The following is a 24,691-nucleotide window of genomic DNA, read 5'->3' as shown; positions in this document are numbered from 1 at the left end:
ATAACGTGTTATATAATAATTATATAATATAATATTATTAAGTATATATATCAAATATTATAAGGCAATGTGTGTATATATATATAATATAATAATATATGCAAATGTTGTAAAGCAAAGGTGAGGAAATTGAATGCGAAATTGTGTATTTATTTTATAATAAAGGATATACATATATATAGGCGTAGGAGGCGGTGAAGTACATGATCATAAAACATCCACATCTCGTCGACGTGGTGGTTGTGTGGTGTGTAACACAAAAAAAATTTAAAAAAAAAAAAATCAAATAAAACAACTATTTTTATTTATGTATATTATATTAAAAAAATTTACATTAAATACATAACATCAATACATATTTATATAATATCAAACAATTTGTTAAATTAAAGATTTTAACTTTAAACTCCTAACCAAATATATAGCTAGAGTTTATTTATATAATTTTCTCTCCAAAAAATATCAAATAAAACTTTTATTAGTTATTTTTTATATTATGCAAACCTGTCATTATTTTGATTTTGGTTACACAGTGAATTGATTTTCCTTTGTGGTATTCTATTTTCATTGATTCGAATAAATTCTTTTTTTGATAACTCTAAATCATAACATGAAGAAATTTGCGATATAACAAAATAATTAGTTTACCTAACTATCATATGGAAGAAGGATATTGGTTCGAAATGACCATCCAAGGGGTTACAAATTACCTCTTGCGTAGCGACTACCAATATGCTCCATGTTAAGATTTATCCTTATCCATATCTATATCTTTATCTATATTCATATCCTATCTATATATATCCATATCATATATATATATATATGATTTAGTTAGTTATTAGGATATATTTCTAAATGCTTATATGTGTATATATATATGTTCTTCCATTTTTTTTTCTTTTGGAATAATAAATTTTATTTCCCCTATTTTCTATATGGTATCATAGATAACTGGGGTTTAGGTAAAATTAGGGTTTAATTTTCAATCGCAGCTTTGAGTTCCGCCGCCGCTAGTCCCAACAATTGCTGCTACTTCCTTTCAAACCCTAATTATACCAAACATCTAGTTTTTCTTCTACTTCAATTTGAGTTATCTTTCCCACTAACCAACACCATAATTCATCTCTCAACATACCGGCGACACCAACCACGATGAGAGAGCCGTCATACGTGCCCCCATGCGCCTTCATCGGAGGACGACCTAGGTTTGGTTTCAACCATTTTTTTTTTTTTTTATCCTGGTGGCTTTTTCAGACATGTACTGCACCGGCGCATTTCTCTTCTCAAAATATGTCGGGTGGTGTCGCCGCCGCCGCCATGTGCCGTCAGCTATCCACCGGACTTTTTCTCATGGAGCTTTTTTGTTGTTGTTTCTATGGTTGATCCATTTAAAATTCAAAATTTTCACCGATAAATTATGAAGTGTATCTAATTATAAGTCATGGGCTGCATCTATACAACTTTGGTTCAAAGGACAAGGGCAATCTAACCATCTTACAAAGAGAGTCGGAAATTAAAGAAGAACTTCGATTTAAATAGGCAAAAGTTAATGCCCAATTATATGTGCTTTACTGCGGAAATTAAAGAAGAACTTCGATTTGAATAGGCAAAAGTTAATGCCCAATTATATGTGCCTTACTGTGGAATTTATTGGTTTAAACCATACTTCCCACGTATAAGTTATTTGAGACATGCTATGAAGTCTGGAATAAGATTGTTTCCATTTACATCAATGATATTTAATGCTACTCTCCAGATCCGTTTTACTTGAAGATCACACACTTGATCTTCCTACTTGTGTGGGTAAACTAGAAGCTATTCGGCAGGAGTTTCGTTCCTTTATTTCTACAATTTCTGCAAATCACACACATGATTTTCCTTGCATGGGTCACAATATTAATCTACACTTTTATCTGAAACGTCTATGGCATTCCTACATAGTCGACTTCCTTATATTCTACCTATAATTGTGCGTTTATTTGTAGGGGTTTCGATTTTGGATTGACAGATGTTATATTGATTTTTAAATAGAAGTAATTATTTCATGGGATATTTACCAAAAATTCGTTGTCAATGTCCATAAGAATTTAAAATTAACTTTATCATAGGAAATAAAAAATATTCGTAACTTTTTTCGAAAAATAAAAATTTAGTGCGGAATACAAAAATATAAACCAAAATCTTTTAAAGATATAATTTAAAACTTGTATTAAAAAAAATAAATCCAAAGAAAAGAATTTTTAGTACATCAACTACAAATATTATTCCATCTATTTATATTATGTCTTAACTTAAAATAAAAAAAATAAAAAAAATCCTTACACAAACATTTAATCAAATTTCTCTCATTGAATCAAATTATAATCATTACGCCTAATGTGATTATTAAAACCAAAATGGTACAAATAAACATACTCTAAAAATAGGTCCACCTGTCATGTATGGTTCGTCCTAGTGTGACTTGTCTTATCGAACTTAGTTTGCAGAGTGCTAGATTCGACCTAGGGTTTACCCAACGCACACTTTTGAGTAGCAGCCAGGTAATAAATAAATAAAAAAAATTAATGCAATTCTATTCATTTACTTTTTATAATTCTATTTATAAAATGTGTTAGTATAAATTTATTTTATATGCTACAGTTAATGCTAGTATATGCTGTGAATAATTACCGTATGCTATATTTATATTATATTAATATAAATAATTAATATCACATACTCTTTCTATCCATCAATATTTTACTATTACCTAGAAGAATAAAAACACATTTTTATTTTTAACTTTAGTTACTTTTTAGTAACATTTTTTGTTATATTATGTAAAATGTAAAAATACTTTTTATTGAAACAAAAATTATAAAAATGTAATGAATACATTGTTATCATTTTATGATTAGAAGATTCAAAACAATAATAAAGTTCAAATATTGTCTAAAATAATCTAAACTTGGAACCTATTCTATCCTATGTTCTATATATATATATAACACTAGCGTAATAGTATTTTGAGATTTCTGCAATATTAAAATTTTGAGGTGTTTTAGATTTTTTTTTTTTTTACAATTTTTTTAATTATTTTAAGTATGTTAGTGGATATACAGTTTTATTCAATTAGCTGGTTTGACTAGCTGATTAGATTAGTTGTTTGTATTAAAATGTTTGGTAAACAACTGTTTGATATTAGCTGTTTATACATAAAATGACAATTAAAGATATTGATATGCTATTTTTTAAAATATTTAATTTTGTTCATTTTAGTTTGAAATTGATGAGAATTTTTGTTATTAATTATTGAAAATTATAAAAATATTATAAAATTTCTATTTTTATTTTTATTATTTAGATTTGAGAAAATTATTTTTACTAAAAAATAATAATTTTTTATTGAAATTATATAAAATATAAAATAATAAATATTTCGTATATATATTTTTATTATGTTAATTATTGTTTTAATATATATAAATAAGTTACTAACCTTTGTTTTTTCTATTTGCTATAATTTTAAAAATTTATATATTTTATAAATAAAATAATTTATATGTAATAATTAATAATAATAATTATTTTAAATTTACAAAAATAAAAAAATAATTTAATAAATTAAATATATTAAAAATAATTAATAGATACTGCTATAAAAATATATTTATATGTAGAAAATAAATAATTAAGTTTTAAGAGTAAATAAAGAATAACCCAAATTTAAATGAAAAAGCTTTTTCAAAACGCTGGTAGATGAGCTTTTGAGAAATTAGCTTTTTGGATCTTTCAAGAAGCTAATTTACCGAACACCTAAATTAACTTTTTAACTGGTCAAAACAACTGTTGAATAAACTAAATTTTTTTCAAAAAACTCTTTCTCAAACACCCTTTTACTCTGCTTTATCAGATTATACAAAATCAAGCTATGATCCATTCAAAGCAGTTGCAATCAGGAGATAATTTCAATCATCATGAGTATTTTTTTTTATAAATAAATAATTATATTTTTTTAATAATTTATATTGTACATGATTGTATTTATAATTGATTTTTGCTGTTATTTATTTTCATTAGAAAAATGAAAAATATATGAATAAGATAAAATTATAATTATTTTATGATATTCTATGAAGGTTGTTACCTATAAATAGGGAGATTTTTTTAGATTTTTTAGTATTTGTTACGAAAATAATGCATGTATATTAATTAATTTTTTTGAATTATTTTACTTATATATTTACATATTTATTTTTAAAATTATTTAAAATTATAATTTTGATATTGTTAACCAGCTTGACATAATTTTTATAAAAAAGATATATAAAAAATGTAATTGTATTTATAATTTTATATAATTTTTTTGTTTATTTTTATATTAACATATTTTTATATATTTGTAGTAATTAATAATTTGTATTTTCTTCTAATATTTAAAATAAAAATATAAGTAAAATTATAGAAAAAAGAACTTTTCATTGAAAAAAATTAACCACTAAAATAATAAAATATAAATATATTAAATTATGTAATTATTTTACATATATATTTTTTGATTTATTTTAAATATTTATAAAATCAAATAAAAACATTATAATAATTAAATTTAAATATAAATATAGTTTAAATGGTATCCGTCCCAGATATTTTGTTCGCTTTATTGTAGACAAGAGAATTTAGGAGGGATATAATTAGTAAATAATTAAAAATATATTAGTAAAAATAATTATTGTATAATAAAAAAATTATAAATTAAGATTAAAATAACTGATTAGTATAATTAAAATTAAAAAAATATATAATAAAATTTTTAAAAATAAAATTAAAGTTCTTTTAGAGAAAAAGTAACAAAATAAGTGGGACAAATAAAAATAAAAAGGTTGATATGAAAAGTGGGAAGGAGTATTAGTATATCTTTATTTATTTTTAACAATTAAATTACGGTTACGAGCTCCTGCTCGTTAATTTAGTGCATATGGCAAGATGGATAAGCATGATTAAGGCGGGAAGTAATCCCAGTATAAATACGCCACGTCAAACCTATACTAGGGTTTTTTTTTAATGCGCCAATATTTCCACCTCACAGCACAATACAAAATCCACTCTGCACCAAATGGCAGTTTCCGTCTACATTTCCCGGCGGCCATTCACCCCGCAGCCGCTGCCCCGCCGCCCCGCCGCCGCGCTCTGCGCCTCGACCTCAATCAACTTCCGTCATGCACCGTCTCTCGTCCGATGCTCCCTCCACCGCCCCGAATACATCCCCAGCCACATTCCAGACCCTAGGTACGTTCGCATATTCGACACCACTCTACGCGACGGCGAGCAGTCCCCCGGCGCCACCATGACCACCAAGGAGAAGCTAGATATCGCCCGACAGCTTGCGCGCCTTGGCGTCGACATCATCGAGGCAGGCTTCCCCGCCTCCTCCGACGCCGATTTCGACGCGGTCAGACTCATCGCGCAGGAGGTCGGGAACGCAGAGTGCGACCATGTCCCGGTCATTTGCGGCCTGGCGAGGTGTAACAAGCGGGACATCGATCGGGCTTGGGAGGCCGTGAAGGGCGCGAACAAGCCGAGGATTCACACGTTTATCGCCACCAGCGAGATTCACATGACTTACAAGTTGAAAATGTCACCGGAGCAGGTTATTGACAAGGCTCGGAGTATGGTGGCTTACGCCAGGAGTTTGGGCTGCGACGATGTCGAATTCAGCCCCGAAGATGCAGGAAGGTACGCATACTTTTACTTTTAAGCCACTTTCAGGTGCAATTCTTTTTGCTTTCGCTTTACGCTATCTGTTCGTTTATTTCTGTGTCGGAATGCTAAAAAAAGTTATGGATCCTTATAATTAGGTTTTCGGTCGTCTCAGTACATCTAGAATATTAGATCGGACCACAATGTTCCTACTCAGCCCCACCCCCAGCCTAGAAATCTAGATTCTGTTTCGTTCCATCCTAAGTCCTGAGATTGCATAAATCATGCTAAGGAACAATAGTAATTAAGTACTTTTGAAAATGAGGACTGAGATGAATCAGGACAAGGCCATGACTGTCTCTTATTTTTTAGAATAAGACTGGATATGGTCGGTCATGTAGCCACCCCACTCCTAGCCTTATGCTATTATGTTTGACATACTGTTCTGGAGCCTAGCTTCACCTAAAGTGGCTTATTGAAATGGCTGTGTGCAGAATTTTATTAGGTGAAAACAGTTCTGAGAATTAAATTGTAATGCATGAAAGCATGCCGAAAAGCTTTGGATAATATTTTGTCTTGGACACTTGGTGTTTAAAAATACATTTTGGATGTGTTATGGACAATTCACCACATGGGAATATACAAAGCTACATATACGGCTATCTTCAGACCTTACTTTAACATAAACTCCCTTTAGGTGCTGTCAGGCGTATTATTGCTCTAGGTTAATGTAACAAGATCTTCATGGCTGTTTGGTTGATGGATTTGGTGGAATTCCATGGGATTTGGATTTTAAAATCCTAATGAATTCATGTTTGGTTATGAATTTGAAGAAGAAATTTAAAGTGCATGGGATTTTAATATCGTGCAAATGCAGGATTTTTTTGGTACCCCTCCTACTTTAAAATTCCATTCTATTTCATTTACATTTTATCATTATACCCTTCTATCCAACAAAAAATCATATTTCTTCTTCCTTTTTAATATTAAAGGTATATATATTTATATTTAAATTAAATTTTTTTGGCTTTATAAAATATAATATTTTATTTAAATATTCTACAAATCATATATTTATTTATAATCATTAATTTTATTTATATTTAATTATTTTACTAATGATAATTTAAATAAATTAATAATTTAAAATATCAATTAATATAAATTTATTTTACTGGTGTATTAATTATGTATTTTTAGTTTAAAGTATTTTTTATATTTTGTATGAATCTATATATATTATATTTTTTTATTATTAATCAAAAACTGTATTAAATTCTTTTTTATTAGAACACACCAAATTTGGTAAAAAATAAAAAATAAAGTTCACTAAAAAAAGAAATGGATGTAAAGTTTAATTTATCACAATAAATAAAACTCGTGGAAGGATAATTATGTTATTTAAAATATCAGAAATTCAAATCCTTCAATTAATCTATAAAACAAACTGGATTTGAAAATATAAATCTCAGGTAACTTTACCAACCAGACAGCACATGATTCCAAATTCTAAATGCAATAAATTCTATCATATATAAATCCTGCTGTAAAATTCCAATCCCATTAAAAAAGTCCCTGAACCAAACAGTCCTTAAGATTTCCACCTCTTCAATTATTATTATTATTTATTTATTTATTATGAAAATAAAAAAAGCATACTGGGAATGGATTACAAGATCCCATAGGTGCTTAACAGAGCAAAACAGAAATAGAGACCTAAAAATAGCAAAAAAAAGATCTGAGTAGCAAACTAAAACAAGTAGCAAATTAGGATAATGTGAAATCCCAAGACCAACAGCACCTGACATGACTGCACAAAAGGAGTTCTAACCTTTTAAATTACCTTTAGGATGTGTTTGTTTGAAGTATTTTCCCCGATTTCTACTATTCATCAATTTTTTTCCATCCAAAAATATAAATTCAAATACTTAATTTCCACTATTTATATTATACTAAAAATAAATTTTATATGTAAAGCATCATATCAACACTTATTTATATTAGATCTTACAACTATTCCAATTCAAAATTTTTACTATTTAAATCCCAACTCAAAATCCAAACTCTTAAACAAACACACCCTAATGTGGCACTACTACATTCGTTAGTACAGTTTATTTGGTAAGCAATATTTTAGTGGACAAATTTAAAAAATATATATATTTATATATTTTTATTGTATATTTGTAGCATTATGTTTTAGATGAAAGGGAAAAATAGTACTTTTTAAGCTTGGATGAAATCAATTGATAGTGGAGTATAGCTACCTATGAGCAAATTGAAGAAGTGTTTGGAAATGCTTTAATATTGGCACAAAAAGGGCCTTTAACGATTGAGGCCACCGGGCTGCACTCATTAGATCTTGCCATCTGAATGCTTTTAACCTACGCAAATGGGAGGTTTTAACCCATCTAAGAAATGACAAGCCCCGGAACTTCGTTTTCTGCTTGGATGAATATGTCCAATGATTGTCTATATCGTCCCATCTTGCTCGATGGCCACAGAAAGTATAATAGTTATTGCTTAATGGTGGTTGAAATGTGAGACGAGAGCCCAGAAGAACTTCTATCACAATGAGATTGCATAATGCTGTTGATGCCAGTGAAACCGATGCAATGCTTTTCTTCCCATTGCCACAGGGACTTTCAACTCATTATCATGAAACATCTGCTGCTGCTGCTGCTTTGCATGCATTATCCATCCAATTGGGTCCAAACTGTTTCAAGTGGATAGACTTTGTTTTGGGACTATAGGAGATGGGCTTGTGCTTGTCCATGTCTGCTTTGCCCTGTAATGCTCACCTTTATGGCTGGCTTCGGTGATTCAGGTGCAACTCACTTGCTCTGCCTTTGGCCGTAGTAAGGTGGCTACAGCTATCAAGAGTTCGGTCATCCGTGCTTTAATGGCTTCTACAGTTGATTCACCTTACCTAGTTGAAGCCACATTTCTTGTTTTCTTGTTGGGCCTCCAACACTTGGTGATGCAATTGTAATCGCAAAATGACTACTCGTTGAACTACATGTATAAATTATAGAAAAAAACAGGCAAAAGCGATAAATTTATATATATATATATAATATAAAGGATAAACTGAAACTTTGAATTTCTATCGTCACAAATATTAATTCTTACATCCAAAAAGATGGCTGTAACTCAAGAATATCAACAATAGCTTAATTTAATCCTTCCAAATTTCTTTCTGTTATCCTTGTCACTTGTCAGTGATGTTGACTTTCACATGATAATCTCTATCAACATCTTGGCTATACAATATAGAATGTACTTATTAGAACGTATGCAGCTATTTAGCAGAAGTTGTACAATCACAATCCATTTGATGTATTCCATGATTGTATTGTTTGATATACTATCTGCTGCTAGCTATCACTAAAGCAACTTGCAATCCAGAACCCTGTACAATGGCGAATCAGAAGTGCTGCTCGTTGCCTTGCCAGTGTTATGCCAATCCAATATCAATTCTACATTTTGTTCCTACTCCAAAACACTCCAAGTGTATTCCTCTAGAACAATGACAACTTCATCTTTGGTCTCAAATTGGTGTTGTAATTCCATTGTGCTAGTAGCTGTGGTCAACATGAAGATTGGTTGTAACCATCATTGTCACCTCATAATCATAAGAAATTTGGATTTTATTTTTATATGTTAGAAAATCCATTTTGAAATTGGGCAAGATTCATTTATCCATAGATCTGCAACGCTTCCTAACCCATTTTCATTAGTGGACTTCTGATGCATTTCTTGAACATCATTATAAATTAGATTAGGTTCCACTGTTCTAGTAGATATCTCTTCAAGATGAGCTGTTTATCATTACAATAGGCATCAGTAAATCCATGAATATTTCATTATTATGATATAATATGGTGTATCATGTCCAGGAAAATGTTTGATTGATACTCTAGTTTCTAAATTACCTGCAATTTTTAAAACCTCACGAACTATATTATTACTTGTATGTGTTATAAAAGTTTGGACTTTGGATCGAGGTGTACTAGCAACATGGAAGATTGATTATAGGAGTGAGATGCCTAATCATTTTTTCTATTATTTTTCTCTCGGTCTTTCTTGACTTATTTCTGTCTTGCACTCTTGCTTGACACTTGCACAAGACAGCTCCTAGGATTGCAGCTTCCTGGTAGATTTTCAACTTCTAGTTTCTTTCTTACAGATCAGACAGGGGTTTTCTTTATCAAATTCTTGGAGAAGTTATAAATGCAGGGGCAACAACTCTTAACATTCCTGATACAGTTGGCTACACACTGCCCAATGAATTTGGACAATTGATTGCTGATATAAAAGCCAACACCCCTGGAATTGAAAATGTAGTAATTTCAACCCACTGTCAGAATGACCTTGGACTTTCTACAGCTAATACCTTAGCGGTATGGAACTTCTTTCTTTGCTTGTTGTGATGTGCAATACCAGCCTTATGTTGTACACAAACTAAAGCTCATTTAATTTAGGGGGCCCAAGCTGGTGCAAGACAATTAGAGGTGACTATTAATGGCATTGGTGAAAGAGCCGGCAATGCTTCATTAGAGGAGGTGGATTTTTCTTGTTTAAAATCCTTTGCCCTTTTTATTTCTTTTAGGTAATTTTATTCATTGGACTATTTTATTATTATCTTTCTGAGTAGAAAAGTATCACCTTTCTCTGCCTACCTAAGTTACCTGGTCTCAATTTTTGGCGTTGGTGAAAGGAGTTCTAAACTCCTGATGATGAAATGCTTAATTAGTTGAAGATAACACGATGTATTTTTAGGTCTGGTTTACAAGTTTGTTTTGCTATTATGAAAGTATCACTAAAGACTAACCACTATCAAGCATACAGCCCTGCTTGTTTATGCACTGAAAATTTATTGATTGTTTTGAATTTTTTACATCTTCTGTATTTGCTTTATAGAGATAATTATATAATAAAGGATCACTGTCCAATATCTGTCTGAGTAGTGCAGTTATTAGAATATGGGGATGTTGTGAAGCTGCTTGTTGCTTGCTTTAATTTGTTATTATAATGCCAACCTTACCTAGTGTTCTATCCATTTTCTATAACTGACCACAGTGATGCATACTAGGTGCATCATGTTACCATCGGAGTCACTTCCTCTCACCCAGGGGTGTGTTTGGAGGTTTGAAGTTTGGTTTGGGCTTTGAATAGCAAATTTTTGAATTGGAATAGTTGTTTGATTTGATATAAATAGGTATTGACGTGATGATTTTTAATATAATATAAAAAAATGAAGAAAATGTGTTTGATTTGGTTAACATACAGCTTTCCTTGATCAAATATATTTTTCTACATTTACTATGTTGGATTATGTGGCATATAAAGATTAACCCATCCTTGGATGATTGGTGGCAAACTTAACTGTAATATTTAATTCCAGCTATTCGTTTGTTGCTAGCTTCAACTATTCTATGCTATTTGTTTCTTGACTTTTCTATTTGACTGTTGGACATAATTTCTTCAATTGCTTTATGCCATGTAGATGCTGAACTACGGCTTAAGTTTTGAACCTTTCAATAAATTTTCCTATGTTCAATTTGTGAGGGAGTGTCAACTAATTAGTACTCTGTTCGTCCGGGCTAATTATGACAATTTGTTTGGGCACGGAGACTAAGAAATTTTGATATTTTGATGTAAAGACGGGGTAGGTAAAAAGTAAAATGAGGGTATCATTAGAAATTTGTTAAAGAATTGATAAAAAAGAAAAAGTATTGCCAAATTGGTTATTATTTGATAAAATATGGGTAAGAAAATTGTGGTGAACAAGGTTGTTTACTATAAATGGGTTGTGCATAAGTTTAATGGACAATGAAAAAAATTCTGACATAATTATAGCGGATGGAGGGAGTATTATTTATGATATCTAGTGTTTTTAGATTTGATTATGGTAGTTAGATTCACTTATTAGTTTATTAAATTCTACTTTTATGGGAGTATAAATCATAGTTAGAATTTGATTTATGTTCCGTATTATTTTGCAGTAACAGTTTATTAATAGGATGTTACCATTTAGTTTAGTGGGGAAAACACAATCCATAATTTCTAATAGACAAGGTAAATTAAGATTACTTGCAAGTGTGGCTAAATCATTACCATTTTTATTTTAGAATAGAAGTTTTTTTTTTTTTTTTTTTAATTTTATTTTTTGTCATTAATGTCTTGTAAAGAAAAAGAGTTATACGCAGTTGTTTCAAAATAGACACAGCAAAAAATGATTACTAAATCAATACTCTATTTCTATGAAGGCACGGAAATAAAGTAATAAGCATTGCAGGTTGATGAATCTGAAAATTATATGGCATTAGAAAGGAAGAGAAAATAATAGAGTTAACTGTAGTAATGAATGGCGATTTTCCTCCTAAAAACACAACTGTCTGTTTAGAAAATATATTATTAGTAGAATTAATCAATTCCCCTACACTCTATAGGTTATTAGTCTTTGTTCTTCTGTAAAATGGGCTAATTCTACTCGGGTGCAGGTTGTGATGGCCTTGAAATGTCGGGGAGGTCAATTGTTAGATGGTCTTTATACTGGAATCAATACCCAACACATTACTATGGCAAGCAAGATGGTATGACTATGCTTTCTATTCATTTGATGATCTTTTTTTCGGATGCTGCTTTACTGGGCGGACCGTGAACACTTCATATGTCAAACTATATCTGTTGACTGAATACTATTTATTTTATTTTATACATTACTGATTAATGATATATTGAAATATGCTGTGTTGTTTCAATTTCAAATACAATTATATATCTGCTGGGTATAAATGTTTGTTTTGCTAGTGTTAGGGTTAAAATATCCTTTAGATACTTCACAGAGTAGGAATCTTGAAATTAGGGAGAAGTCACAAAAGGTACGGAAAAAAAATCAACCTATATATGTGTGTAAAATTTTCAGTCAGTGCCGACTTAGAGCCAATTTTTGTAGCTGTTTTTATGCATGACTTGCACTTTCAAAATGAGTTGCAAGGGAAATTCCTGTCATATATTCTCTCCACATTATATTAGGTTGCTGAACTTTTCTTTTATAAAACTAAATGTAGTTGCTATTATCTACTTTGTATTTTAGGTTGAAGAGTACAGCGGCCTGCGTGTCCAGCCTCATAAAGCAATTGTTGGAGCTAATGCCTTTGCCCATGAAAGTGGCATTCACCAGGTTGGTGTTAAAGGTTGATTGTTTGACAATGTAGTTGTTCCCTAAGCAGCTTACATATTACTATTAATACCGCTTTCACTGAGTGGATGCCAATTTGATCAAATGCAGCTTCTAAGGTAAATTTACATCTTTTAACTTGTTTGCATGAGTGGAGGGCACTTTACGAAAATCCTTTATAATATAAAGTTTATATGCAATAAAATATCAAATAAAAGCAATTAGGCTTAAATGGCCAAATATAGGCCCTTGGCCCAGAACTATCCTATACACATTATTAAATTCTTGAAGTAAGTCATACTTGATAATTATATTATCTGCTGTGCTGTTTGTTATATACATGTCGTACTTAGAATAGTTGCATTTCTCAGGTTATGATTTGCTACTAATACCAGGTGTGTTTACTTGTGTTTTGTTGTTTTGGATTTTGAAGTTCAACTGATTGTTTGATATGATTTTTGGAATGGAAAACAGTTATTGGATGCCATGCATTTGAAAAGGGAAATTCGATTGTATTTTCCACGTACTTTCCTTATTGCTTATATATGAGATCATTTTCCCTAACAACATGATTGATGAGAATGAATGAAATAAACAAGTATACGGCATACATAAGAATGGAAAAAAAAAAAAGAAAAAAAGAAGTGAATGGTATAATGTTCTTAAACATCATTCATGGTTTATATGGATGATGAATGATAAAGGTATGTTACGATTTTATACTTTTATGAGGTTTGCCTTTTTGTGGCGTTCTTACTCTTGTCTTTTTTGATAACTTGATATTTTAGACATGTGGAAACCATGCATGTTTTATGTGTATAAGTTAATATTGTATAGAGTACTCCCAACACTGACAAATACCTTTCACTAGGTGGATGGTAAGACCTTTTCTGGATTTGATGTCTATGTGTACAACTTGTTTCTTATTACATTTGCAGTACCATTTGTTTTTCAAATTTTTCTTTGATTGTACAAGATATCAAGAAAGGTGAAAGATTGATGTAGGGATTGTAATAACTTACTAGCTCAAGAGAAAATATAGGAGAATTCTTGTTGTCTTTCTGGTCACTTGGCCTGCATAAATGGACGGAGCTGATGTAGGTTAAATAGTTTTTTCAGCTATTCATAGTGATGTGTGATGGAAAAACTTTTTCAATATATGGTTTCCTGTGATGGAAAAACTTTTTCAACTTTCGTAGTAGAGGTGTTGGTGAATCCTCATGTCCGCCCATCGTGTATGGCTATCGCTGTTGCCCTTTTAACAGATGTTTGGTGGATGAGGATGATGATATGTACACTGATGTGAAATTTGAGAAATTGAAGGTTCTTTTTGATGTTTTGCAATTTTAATATTATGACATATTGATATTTTTAGTTTCATGATAGTTATATTTAATACTTTGATATTTTGATATTTTTAGTTTCATGATAGTTATATTTAATACTTTGATATTTTGATATTTTATTTGAAATGTAGTGATTTGATGTTATAATTTTATATTATATAATTAAATATTAGAAACTTATAATAGGTAGGTCGCCGTATTGCCATTTCGGGCACCGTGCGCCTAGGCGATATGGTAGTCCAATGACGTTGTACCTAAATCCTGGCCGTAACAACCTTGGTGTTGAGTATCCCACATTCGAATTAATGTTGGGACTCTCCTACCTTATAAGGATGAAGGGTTACTCGATATAGTACCAATTGATTTTAAGTTAGAACTTCGGATCATTTCTTAACAAAATAAAAGATGGTCATGTTGGCAGCAATTCGGAAGGTAGTCGGGAGATTTCTCTCAACCAGACCTGATGTTAAAATTCAGAAATCAAATAAAAGATTACTAAATGGTAAAAGAACAACCAAAAAAAAAAAAAGAAAAAAGATGTTTCCCAGTTGCCTTGAGTACATTGCTGAATGGTAAAGAATCAGTTATTTAACCAAAGATAGCATTATATTTGCACTAGTAGCTGTTGCTTTCTGTTTTTTCTTATTCCGGTTAGTATGCCATTTGTTTTGTGGTGTAAACTACATTACTTTCTATTATGTTCTAGTCGATCGCTACATTTTGTAATTATATATCTTATTTTCTAAGCCTGTCCCTTTACCTGTGAACCCACCCTTGTTGTAGGATGGGATGCTAAAACATAAAACAACTTATGAGATTATATCTCCAGAAGAAATTGGACTTCTTCGGAGTAATGAATCTGGTATAGTTCTTGGAAAACTCAGGTATGCTGGATATATCCTTCTTTTGTGGTGCCCTTTGTTAGTATTCATTTTCTTACTCCATCTCTCAAGATTCCTGAAAATGGATGCTTAAGGTTTATGTATCCATCTATGAAATTTCCATTACAGCTTAATATGTTCAGTTCCACCAGCTCATGTATATGCTGACTAGATTTGCTTGTTAGAAAAAAGGTTTCAGTGCATAACCCTGTAATATGTAATAGTTTTTATTTATTAATTTGTATATAAGGTGGTCTAGAAAATAATTCCTAATGTTGGGTTGATGCTAATAATAAAACATCAGAAATAATATCTCTATCAAGTATGTTACTGGTCTTATTACTTATAGCTTGTTCATCGTCTGTCGAGGTGCAATTATTTTAACTTAATATTCCTATGATCTACTTAGATGAAAGTGGTTGTTATAATAAATTGCAGACAGTAGGGGCTGTTGTACGTGTAGGTGTTTGCGTTCGCCAAAGCTGATTAGTATCTTAAAACTAACTATTGGCATGTTTAAATGACATTTTAGACTTTTGATGTTTTTCGCTGGGTGACAGTACTTTTTTATTTATTTTTATATAATTAATGGCTCATGCTCTGAAAGCCAAAATATTGGAGGTAAAGTAACTTCATATTATTTTTGTTTGTTTTTTCGTTCATTCTACAGTGGCCGCCATGCTCTAAAAGCCAAAATATTGGAGGTAAAAGTAAATTTGAGTTAATGTATGAAAATTGTGTAATAACATCATCATTGATCATCTTGTCTTTTATTAATGATTTTGCAGCTTGGTTTTGATATTGATGGCAAGGACCTTGATGATCTATTCGTACGTTTCAAGACTATAGCAGGAAATAAAAAGGTGTTAATATTCTCTAATAGTTACTACTTCATTTTCCAAAGAGTGATGCATTCAGAAAGTGTGCTCCATATGCTAGCTAACATTTTGCAAATTGCAAAAAAATGGAGGTTTCTTAGTTTAAGAATAGTTGACATCAGAATCCATATGAATGATAAAAGTTTGAGGAAATGTAAAGCAAAAGTGTAGAATGTGCTGGTTTGTATTGGGTATGAAGAATGAAGATCTAATGGGTATGTATTGGTTTGACAATTACCATCTGCACAGTCAAATCCTTGGCGTTCTTATTGTTTGTAACATTAAAAAAAAAAAAAATCATATGCGCACTAGAAATGAAGTGAAAGCACTTAAAAAATAAATTGTGTGAAACAAGTATTATGAGTGAGCTAACTTATAACCTGGTAACTGTAAATATCATCCTAGATACTTGACATATTTTATATTGATGGCCTGATTGATTTTTATCTGTTAGAATTTAGATCCTCTCCTTCCGCATAAATGCATACTATTATGTGGTGTATTTTTTCTATTCAAATGTCCAACTTCTAGATTATTTGCAAATATTTCCAGCGCGGTTACAGGGTAGCATATACTGTTACTTTTTTTATTGTTTTGCTTACAGTTAAAAGTGTCTGTTATTAAAAAAATATGTCTTTGTCAGCTTGCCTAGATATCATGTTTTCAAAATTTATACCTACGGTTTGCATATGCTTATATTGCTAAGATTGGGATATTTGGGCACATGTTTCCATCTTTTTGAACAGATTATCACTGATGATGACCTAATTGCCCTTGTTGCGGATGAAGTGTTCCAGCCACTAGTCGTCTGGAAACTTGAAGATGTACAGGCATGTCTATGCTGTGCTTATTACAGTTTTATGGTTGATTGTTGAATTAATTAGAGCGTAATGCTTCATTCAATTTACCATAATTGTTGACAACAAACAGGTCACATGTGGTACTCTTGGCCTTTCAACTGCAACTGTTAAACTCACTGATGCTAATGGCAATGAGCATATTGCTTGTTCAGTTGGAACAGGACCAGTTGATGCTGCATATAAGGCTGTTGATCTTATTGTTAAGGTTTGAAATATATTTCAATTATAACACTTAATATTTTCTATTTCCATGATAGTTATGTTCAGGATGGCGGAAATATATAGACACAATTGTATTCCACTTAGTCAACAGATGATATGCTAGTATTGCAATAACTTAACATATGGCATTCAATCTGAAAGTTTGTATATTTATTAATTTCGCAAATAAATAAATTGTGCAGGTTCCTGTTACACTCTTAGAGTATTCAATGAATGCAGTCACTGAAGGTATTGATGCAATAGCCACAACAAGGGTTCTAATTCGTGGTGAGAATAGTGCTGAAGCAACACATGCTTTGACAGGAGAAACCATCAATCGTGCATTCAGGTAATATCTCATTGTCGAGGTCCTAATTCAAATGTATTGGGTAACCCGGGTGACAGGTAGAGAAATACATAAAGCAGCGGGGAAAAAAAAAAGTGAGTTACGTTTTCAGATTCATTAAACATGATTTTACTTTACTGCCAGTGGAACTGGAGCAGCAATGGATATCGTCATATCCAGTGTCCGGGCCTACATTGGTGCACTAAATAAGCTGGTGGGATTCTGGGATCGCTTGGAAACTAGCAACTCTGGTGAGGCCAAGGTGTTGCATACAGCATAAACCAACTGTTTGTTTGTTGTCTTGTCCTTTTGCAATTGTATCTATAGTGCATTGTTAATAGCCTGAAGGTGGAGAACAGAGTGATCTTTAGGTTCCATCAATTACTACTGTTCTCCGTTCCTCCCCTTCATGTTTCATTTTTTGATCCGTGCAATGGGTGGTCTGGAATATGTGTAGTGTCTTGTATGTAATGGAAGTTTTCTTGATGATGATGATGAACCTATTGAGTAATTTTGCCTCAGATGATGATGCATACGCGAATCATTTCTCTTGCATAGTAAAGCTATGAGTATGTCATTGGAGAAATTATCATTCCTTTCTTCTCATTTTATGTGAAGAAAGTTGCAATGTTTTCATTCTTCCCTGATGCAAGAAATTATCGGTCGGGGTTGGAACTGATCTTCCTTCCAGGTATACTGTGCTGTAAGTAGTTCACCATTTCTGGTTTTTGTTCGACATATTCTGAATAGTTTAGTTCATTGTTATCTCTCATGTTTACATTATTATTTATATATATATATATATTATTTTACAGCCATCAATGCAACTGTATTACATGTCACGGAGAAGCTACATAGGCAAGGATCTATATGACAAGTTGTTTGGGGTTGTGGATTTTCGGAACACATTAGCATAAAAAAAATAATAATAAAAAAAAAATCATCGAAATTATATGTGCATTGGGACTTTCTTTCTTTATATAGGCATTGTGACTATGCTCAGAAAAAAAAAGTGGTCAGACCATAGGATTCAAACGAAATGTATCTGTCTTGTAACTTCCAAAATATTAGAGTGTACTTGTCTTGCATGATAATTGTGATGAGCTGGGTATTTAACCTTTTGCTAGTGATTTCATTCCATTGTTTTGGTCATAAAAAATGTTGAGTTCCATTGAATTGTCTGAGGCAAGTAAAGTACAGACAATGCAGATGGGTTGAAGACCCTTGTAGAGGAGCTAAAATAAATGATTTATATTGATGGCTGAACAATTGAAAGTGGTTTACGACTGATTTCATTCATCTTATGTCTTGGCTTCTTGTTGACTTAACAGATCAGCATTCATATCACAACCGTCGGCTGAATGACACCTTTTGTAATACCCCGGAGTTGGACCGTTGCTTGGCCAACTTCTGTGGATGAACCAATGCCAGGTCATTCGAAGTTGATTAGAAGTTAAATGGATTGAATAGCCTACTAGATTCAACAATGTGCACATTCATTTTCGGGAGCTCTACCGAAAGAATTTTAGAGTTAAGGAACTTGTCCTTAAGTAATTTGAGAATAACTCCTCGGAAGTCTCCCAGGGTGCACATGAGTGAGAACAGAAGCGCGTTGGAAAGATTTGTGTTGACCTATGGAGTCAGCCTATGATATTTCGACATGCCTGATTTTGCGTGGATTGCGGACCGAGGTGTTACACCTTTCAACTTGCGCAATTGGAGATAAGAATTCTACAACCCCACCTCTACCATCTGTCTTCTATAGGTTTGTGGTGAAAAGGATGGGTTTCTCTAGGTTTTGTATGCCTTGTGTTTCGTATCAATATGTTGAATTTGCCCAATCACTTAGGCGAACTTCTTTTAAACAAAGAATGCAGTGTCAACCAAGTCAAGAAAAAATGCTGGGTATAAATGCTATTTTGTTAAGTTTATAGTTTAATTGTTTTCAAGGACTTTGACAATTTTGAAGTCATGACTCATGGAATAACTTATGTAGTTTTATTTTATTTTTCGAGATTATCTTTTCTAGTGCGGATAATGGTACATATTTGTTTGTAAGATGGTCATTTCATTAGATCTTTATGTTGAAGAACTTTAGGCATCTTCCTACCACGGTAATTTCGAAGGTTTTGATCTTTTTATTTTGTTGGTTGGATTAAATAATTTTGGGATCAATGGTAAAATATATGAACACGCTTCAATGTATAATAAAACAATTATATTTAATAGATTACTATACATATATAAATATACTATATGATAATTTTTTGTTGCGGCTATGAACAGATAATTGGTGGTATAAATATATAAACATATTCTATTAAAGATTGATTGTATTTCTTTCTATATAATTATTTCGTTTATTATTGTTGTTAAATATATTAAAAAATATAATTGCAATAATAATATTTTCATTATTGACAACAATATTTATTTAAGTAGCTACATGTTTTAAGTAAAATTTTCATTTTCCATACATTTAAGGTAATATAATTGTGTTAAAATATTTTTATACTTATATTTATAATTTTTTTTTTATTAAGAATAATTTTTTATAAGTAAATAATTCTCTTATTTATTTATAGTAGTAGTATATACATAAAGTCGAACACTTAGTGCTCCTTTGAATTGATTTTAAAACTAAAAAAATTGTTTGGATGTAATAGATTTGAAAGTTCTTTTAAATTGTTAAAATTACTCAGAATACATACGGTTAGTTTAAATGTATTTTTATTTTAAATTGTTGTAATATATTTTTAAAATTTTATAGATAAATTTAAAATATTTTACCAAATATAATAAATAAATATATTTTTAATTTAGTATCACAATTATATTTTATTTTTTTATTTAAATATAATAGATAAATTTAAAATAAAAAATTTAATTCAACTTAAAAAATCAAAATATTAATTTACGTGAATTTAACAAAAATAAAAATATAGTATGTATTAAAGTTCTCAAAGCAATTTAAAGAAAATATTTTTATCGATAACATATTTAAATACAATAATTTAAATTATATCATCTTTGTTGTCGTCGTGGAATTTGGTTCTTAATAGAGTTTTTTTCTCTTTCATATATTTGACACTTTAGATTGTTGGTCCTTTCCATTCTCGTTGATCTTCAATATCACCAACTTCTTCAATTTCTACTATTTCACCAACCTCTTCAAACATCTCAAACACGTCTATATCATAATTCATTCCTTTTATATAATTATGAAGAACGAAGCAGACATATGTAATAGCAAATTGATCTTGAAGATCAAAACAATGTATATTTTGAAGTATCTTTTATTTTGTTTTACGAACTCCGAAAGCTCTTTCAATGATGCTTCGCATATTTGAGTGATAAAAATTAAAGAGCTCATTTTGAGGTTAAAATTCCGGAGCCAACCTAAATTTGGAAGGTAATATATAGTATTTCGGTATGGTTCTAAAATTCCATCAGATATCCCAAATCAACTAGATAATACTTAGATAGAAAAAGAAAAATATATAAATAAATAAATAATAGTAATAATAATAATAAACTAACTTTGTACAAGTTATAAAAATAAATAATAAACATAATGAAATAGTAAGAGAAAATAGTTTATAAAAATATTGTGTACCTTTAGGTGGCAAAGGAAAATTGTGTTTCAAATTACCAAGAGCTTCATAAAATATTTTAATATCATGAGAAGACCCTCCATAATCGATCAAAGCAAAAACGAAGCACATATTAAGATCACATACAATGAGAAAATTGTAGTTGTCATTCCCTTTCGACCAATAAATGGTGTCTTCTTATCATCAAACACATGAATCGCAATGTAAGTCTTGTCTATTGCCCCAATGCAATCTTAAAAATAGGTCAATAACGGATATCATTGCTAAAATATTCTTGAGCATCTTTGAGCATCATTGCTAAACGTCGAATAACCTTTAGAACTCTATAAATATGTTTGGATATTGTCTCTCCAAAATCATGTCCAATCATGTACCAATTCTTTCACTGATGAAGCATGTCCAATCATGTATAAAAAAATAGCCACATATTCATGTAGACTGACATTTCGAGTTGGTTCCAATCCAAACTTTATATTTAGATCAGGTGCTAACTTATAAAATACATGGTTTCTCATTCGGAATTGCTCAAAAAATCATTCTTTTGTGTTCGCATTTTACCTCTTCAACCCAAGCATGTCTAGAAAGATAGGGTGTTCTCTTTTTCTTTTTCTTTATAAAAATAGTACAATCCAATATAAACTCTTGTTAACTTTGTTGCAATATAGAGTGATTATCTATGTTTATTAGTAATATCATATTTCTCTTCATCTTCATCCGATTCAATATCAAAATCTTTATTCATCATGTATATATGATATAAATAAAACACAATATTTATGACAATTAAAAAAAATTCATGAAAAAAAATTATAATAAAATAAATAAACACTTCGTAAAATATAAATAATCAATAAACAAATGTTGAAATAAACATAAATATAAACAAAAGTTCCACAAACAAAAATTTATTTGACAAAAAAATAAACAACTAGGTCACATTCAATGAATTAATAATAAAATAGCTTATTCATAATGTATACATATATATATATATAATTATTTCATTAGAAATATTTTACATCCTCAAAAGAAAATGTGGTCAACAAACTCATAACAACTTCACGCTCGTCTTCCATAAAATAGACAAATACTTCTCTATGTTGTTTGTTCACAAGTACTCGTAATGTCAAATTATAAACATCACTCGAAGGTACTATTTCAGACAAATCTTTAAGTATTTTCAAATAATCTTGCAATTTTTTTTTTTTTTTTTTGCAAGTTGTGATTGATTCATACTACAATCAATTAATTGTTCAATAGATGCTTGAAGCCTATAAGTCCACTTCTCTTTTCATCATTTTTTACTCTCTTTCTCTTTTTTTTTTTTTTTTTTTTTTTTTTTATCTTTATTTTGTGTGTCCGGTCATTTGTCAATTTCTACGTAACTATCACTAACATCCATTGACGATCATAAAACCAAATTTTAAGCACTAGCAAGTTGTTCGTTATTTTCACCTTCAGTTGGCCAAAAATATATTCACTCATAGCAACTACATCCTTAAAATATTTTTCCATCAAATCCAAAAATATCGGAGGATCATATTTAAATATAAGATACTTTGGGTTTTCCTGTATATGAATATATATATATATATAATAAATCACTTCTAATTATTTTAAAATTAATTAATTAAAAGTACGATGTAATTTAGCTTTTGATGCTCATATATCTTCCGTTGCTGTTATCAGTATGACCTAAACAAATTTTGCCCACAAACCAAACTCTATTTTTAAATTATCACATCTATTTTTAAGTTGTTTCCTATCATATTGGCAACCCGTCTTTTCATAAAAAAATTTAATCAAGTTATATCATCCCTCTCTTGTAAAACAAGTGTTTGGTCTATTGCCAACATCAATTTTTTCTTTGCAAATTTCTAAAACAATTCCAGTATTATAGTCTGTTCATTTTGCTTTCTTTTCAAATTTTTTGCTAAGATTAACCGGATTCAATTGTGTTGGCATTATCACGTCCCTACTATAACATAATAAAATTTTGATTGTTATAATCTAATAATAATACATAAAAATAAGCATATTTCAAATACACATACAATTTATAACAATTATGCTATATACAATAATAATAATAATAATAATAATAATAATAATAATAATAATAATAATAATAAAGTAACCGACAGGTCCAAAAAAATATGCAAACAAGCACGCAAGTTTGTTCATAAATATATATATAAATCTGCAATGTATTGAAATAAAAAAGCAATATATATATATATATATATATTTAAATTCCTAATATGGCGTGTATCTTCAAAGTTCTTGAGTTCAATTCTTAATCCATTCCTACCAATCCAATACTACTTCATAAAAAGAAAATATGCAGTCAAATTCGATTCATAATCGTGCAGTGTGATATAAAATATTAAAATCCAATCAGTAGTCCTTTAAAGAAAAAAAATAACAAACTATAAAACCTGAAGATGAAGATAGATATTTGCATTGCAATCAACGACAAGGAAGAAAAATGCAAAATAAATGCAGAAGGAGAAACAAACACGAAGAATCATTGCTAGAGAAAAAGAATTGATCAATAAAGGTGGCTAGGTTCATAGTTTGTTATAAACTTTATTATTATTATTAATAATGGTAAATTCCTAATTTTAATATTAAAGATGTTTCTACTTTTTTTAATCTAAAAGTTGCTTCTACTTTTGATAAAAAGTCAATCCAAACAAGATTGAGTATATTTTTAGAAGTAGAAGTCAAAAACACTTATAAAAATCTATCTAAACGGGGCCTTAATACTGAAAAATCAAATAATTTATTATTCACATTTGTGTTCGGCTAATTGAATTTATTACTTGGTTTAATTACAATTTATTTAATTTACATAAAATCCGATACTTTTTCTTTTAGATAATACTCTTCCTGTCCGTCTCTCATATATTCTATTTTTAGTAAATTTATTTATTTTAAATATATTTAATAAATATAAATCAATTTAATTAAATTTTCAGTTTGAATCCACTCAAAATTATTTTATTTCTATCACCCTTTTCAATAAACAAATAATTCATTTTTATCTACCTTTCAAAGTTCTCATTTTTTTTAGTATTATATAAAATTTTATTATCTATACAATGATATCCATATCATATATCATATATTAATATATATAGCACAAGACACTTTAATTCGTGCATTCTCATAATTTTGAAATTCTTTTATTTTTTAAATAATAAGTTTGGATAATTAGTTAAAATTTGTTAGGATAACAACTAATCTAACAAAATCCAGATTTATCAAGATAACAAATAACAAACATATGGATAAAATTAAGGTTTTGTATATCTATATATATCCCGAGAGATTAAGCCAAATTCGCCAAAATAAAAATTATTATGAGATTTTCATCTAACACTACGCAGGTTAGAAAAAAACGATGATCCAAAATGGTTCCTGCTCTTTTCTCTTTTCTTTCTCCACTTATTCTTTATTTTCAATTTTGTTCTTTACAACTTAGTAAAAGAAGAAATGGAAGGAAAATAAAACTTTAAAACAGAATAAGAATGAGAGAAGGATGGATGATGGACGGTGCAATTTTTTTAAACATTTGTTTTTTTTTTTAATTACAAATGAGAAGAAGAAGAAAAAGAAGATTGTGAAGGAAAAAAGAACGGACGAAATCGTGAGGGTAGAAAAATAAAAATAAAAGGGAAATAAGATGATGAGA

General features: G+C 30.0%; 1 protein-coding gene across 5 annotated transcripts; it reads left to right on the top strand.

Annotated features, from left to right (window-relative positions):
- Positions 1-865: 865 nt before the first annotated feature.
- LOC127264308 (2-isopropylmalate synthase A-like) lies at positions 866-19,374 on the top strand. 5 transcript variants are annotated; one of them, XM_051293770.1, is made up of 15 exons: positions 866-1,208; positions 5,072-5,718; positions 9,872-10,085; positions 10,167-10,247; positions 12,189-12,281; positions 12,785-12,871; positions 14,998-15,098; positions 15,766-15,799; positions 15,884-15,958; positions 16,720-16,803; positions 16,904-17,038; positions 17,238-17,383; positions 17,525-17,631; positions 17,903-18,071; positions 18,196-19,374. In XM_051293770.1, the coding sequence occupies exons 2-14, from the start codon at positions 5,099-5,101 to the stop codon at positions 17,947-17,949; spliced, it is 1,824 nt and encodes a 607-aa protein (XP_051149727.1). In that variant the 5' UTR covers positions 866-1,208; positions 5,072-5,098; the 3' UTR covers positions 17,950-18,071; positions 18,196-19,374. The 5 variants fall into 5 exon arrangements, with proteins under 5 accessions (XP_051149727.1, XP_051149728.1, XP_051149725.1 ...); XM_051293771.1 differs by having other exon boundaries at positions 17,903-18,083; positions 18,712-19,363; XM_051293768.1 differs by having other exon boundaries at positions 18,712-19,362.
- Positions 19,375-24,691: the final 5,317 nt, after the last annotated feature.

This window comes from Andrographis paniculata, unplaced genomic scaffold, assembly GCF_009805555.1.
Source record: "Andrographis paniculata isolate CXL003 unplaced genomic scaffold, ASM980555v1 Contig70END, whole genome shotgun sequence".
Taxonomy (NCBI): domain Eukaryota; kingdom Viridiplantae; phylum Streptophyta; class Magnoliopsida; order Lamiales; family Acanthaceae; genus Andrographis; species Andrographis paniculata.
This window is presented reverse-complemented; position numbering and strand designations above follow the sequence as displayed.

Coding starts and splice junctions, on each gene's coding strand:
- LOC127264308 (XM_051293770.1), top strand. CDS start 5,099: ATGGCAGTTTCCGTCTACATTTCCCGGCGGCCATTCACCCCGCAGCCG. Junction 12,872..14,997: donor ATGAAAGTGGCATTCACCAG/GTTGGTGTTAAA, acceptor CCCTTGTTGTAG/GATGGGATGCTAAAACATAA. Junction 15,800..15,883: donor TAAAAGCCAAAATATTGGAG/GTAAAAGTAAAT, acceptor ATGATTTTGCAG/CTTGGTTTTGATATTGATGG.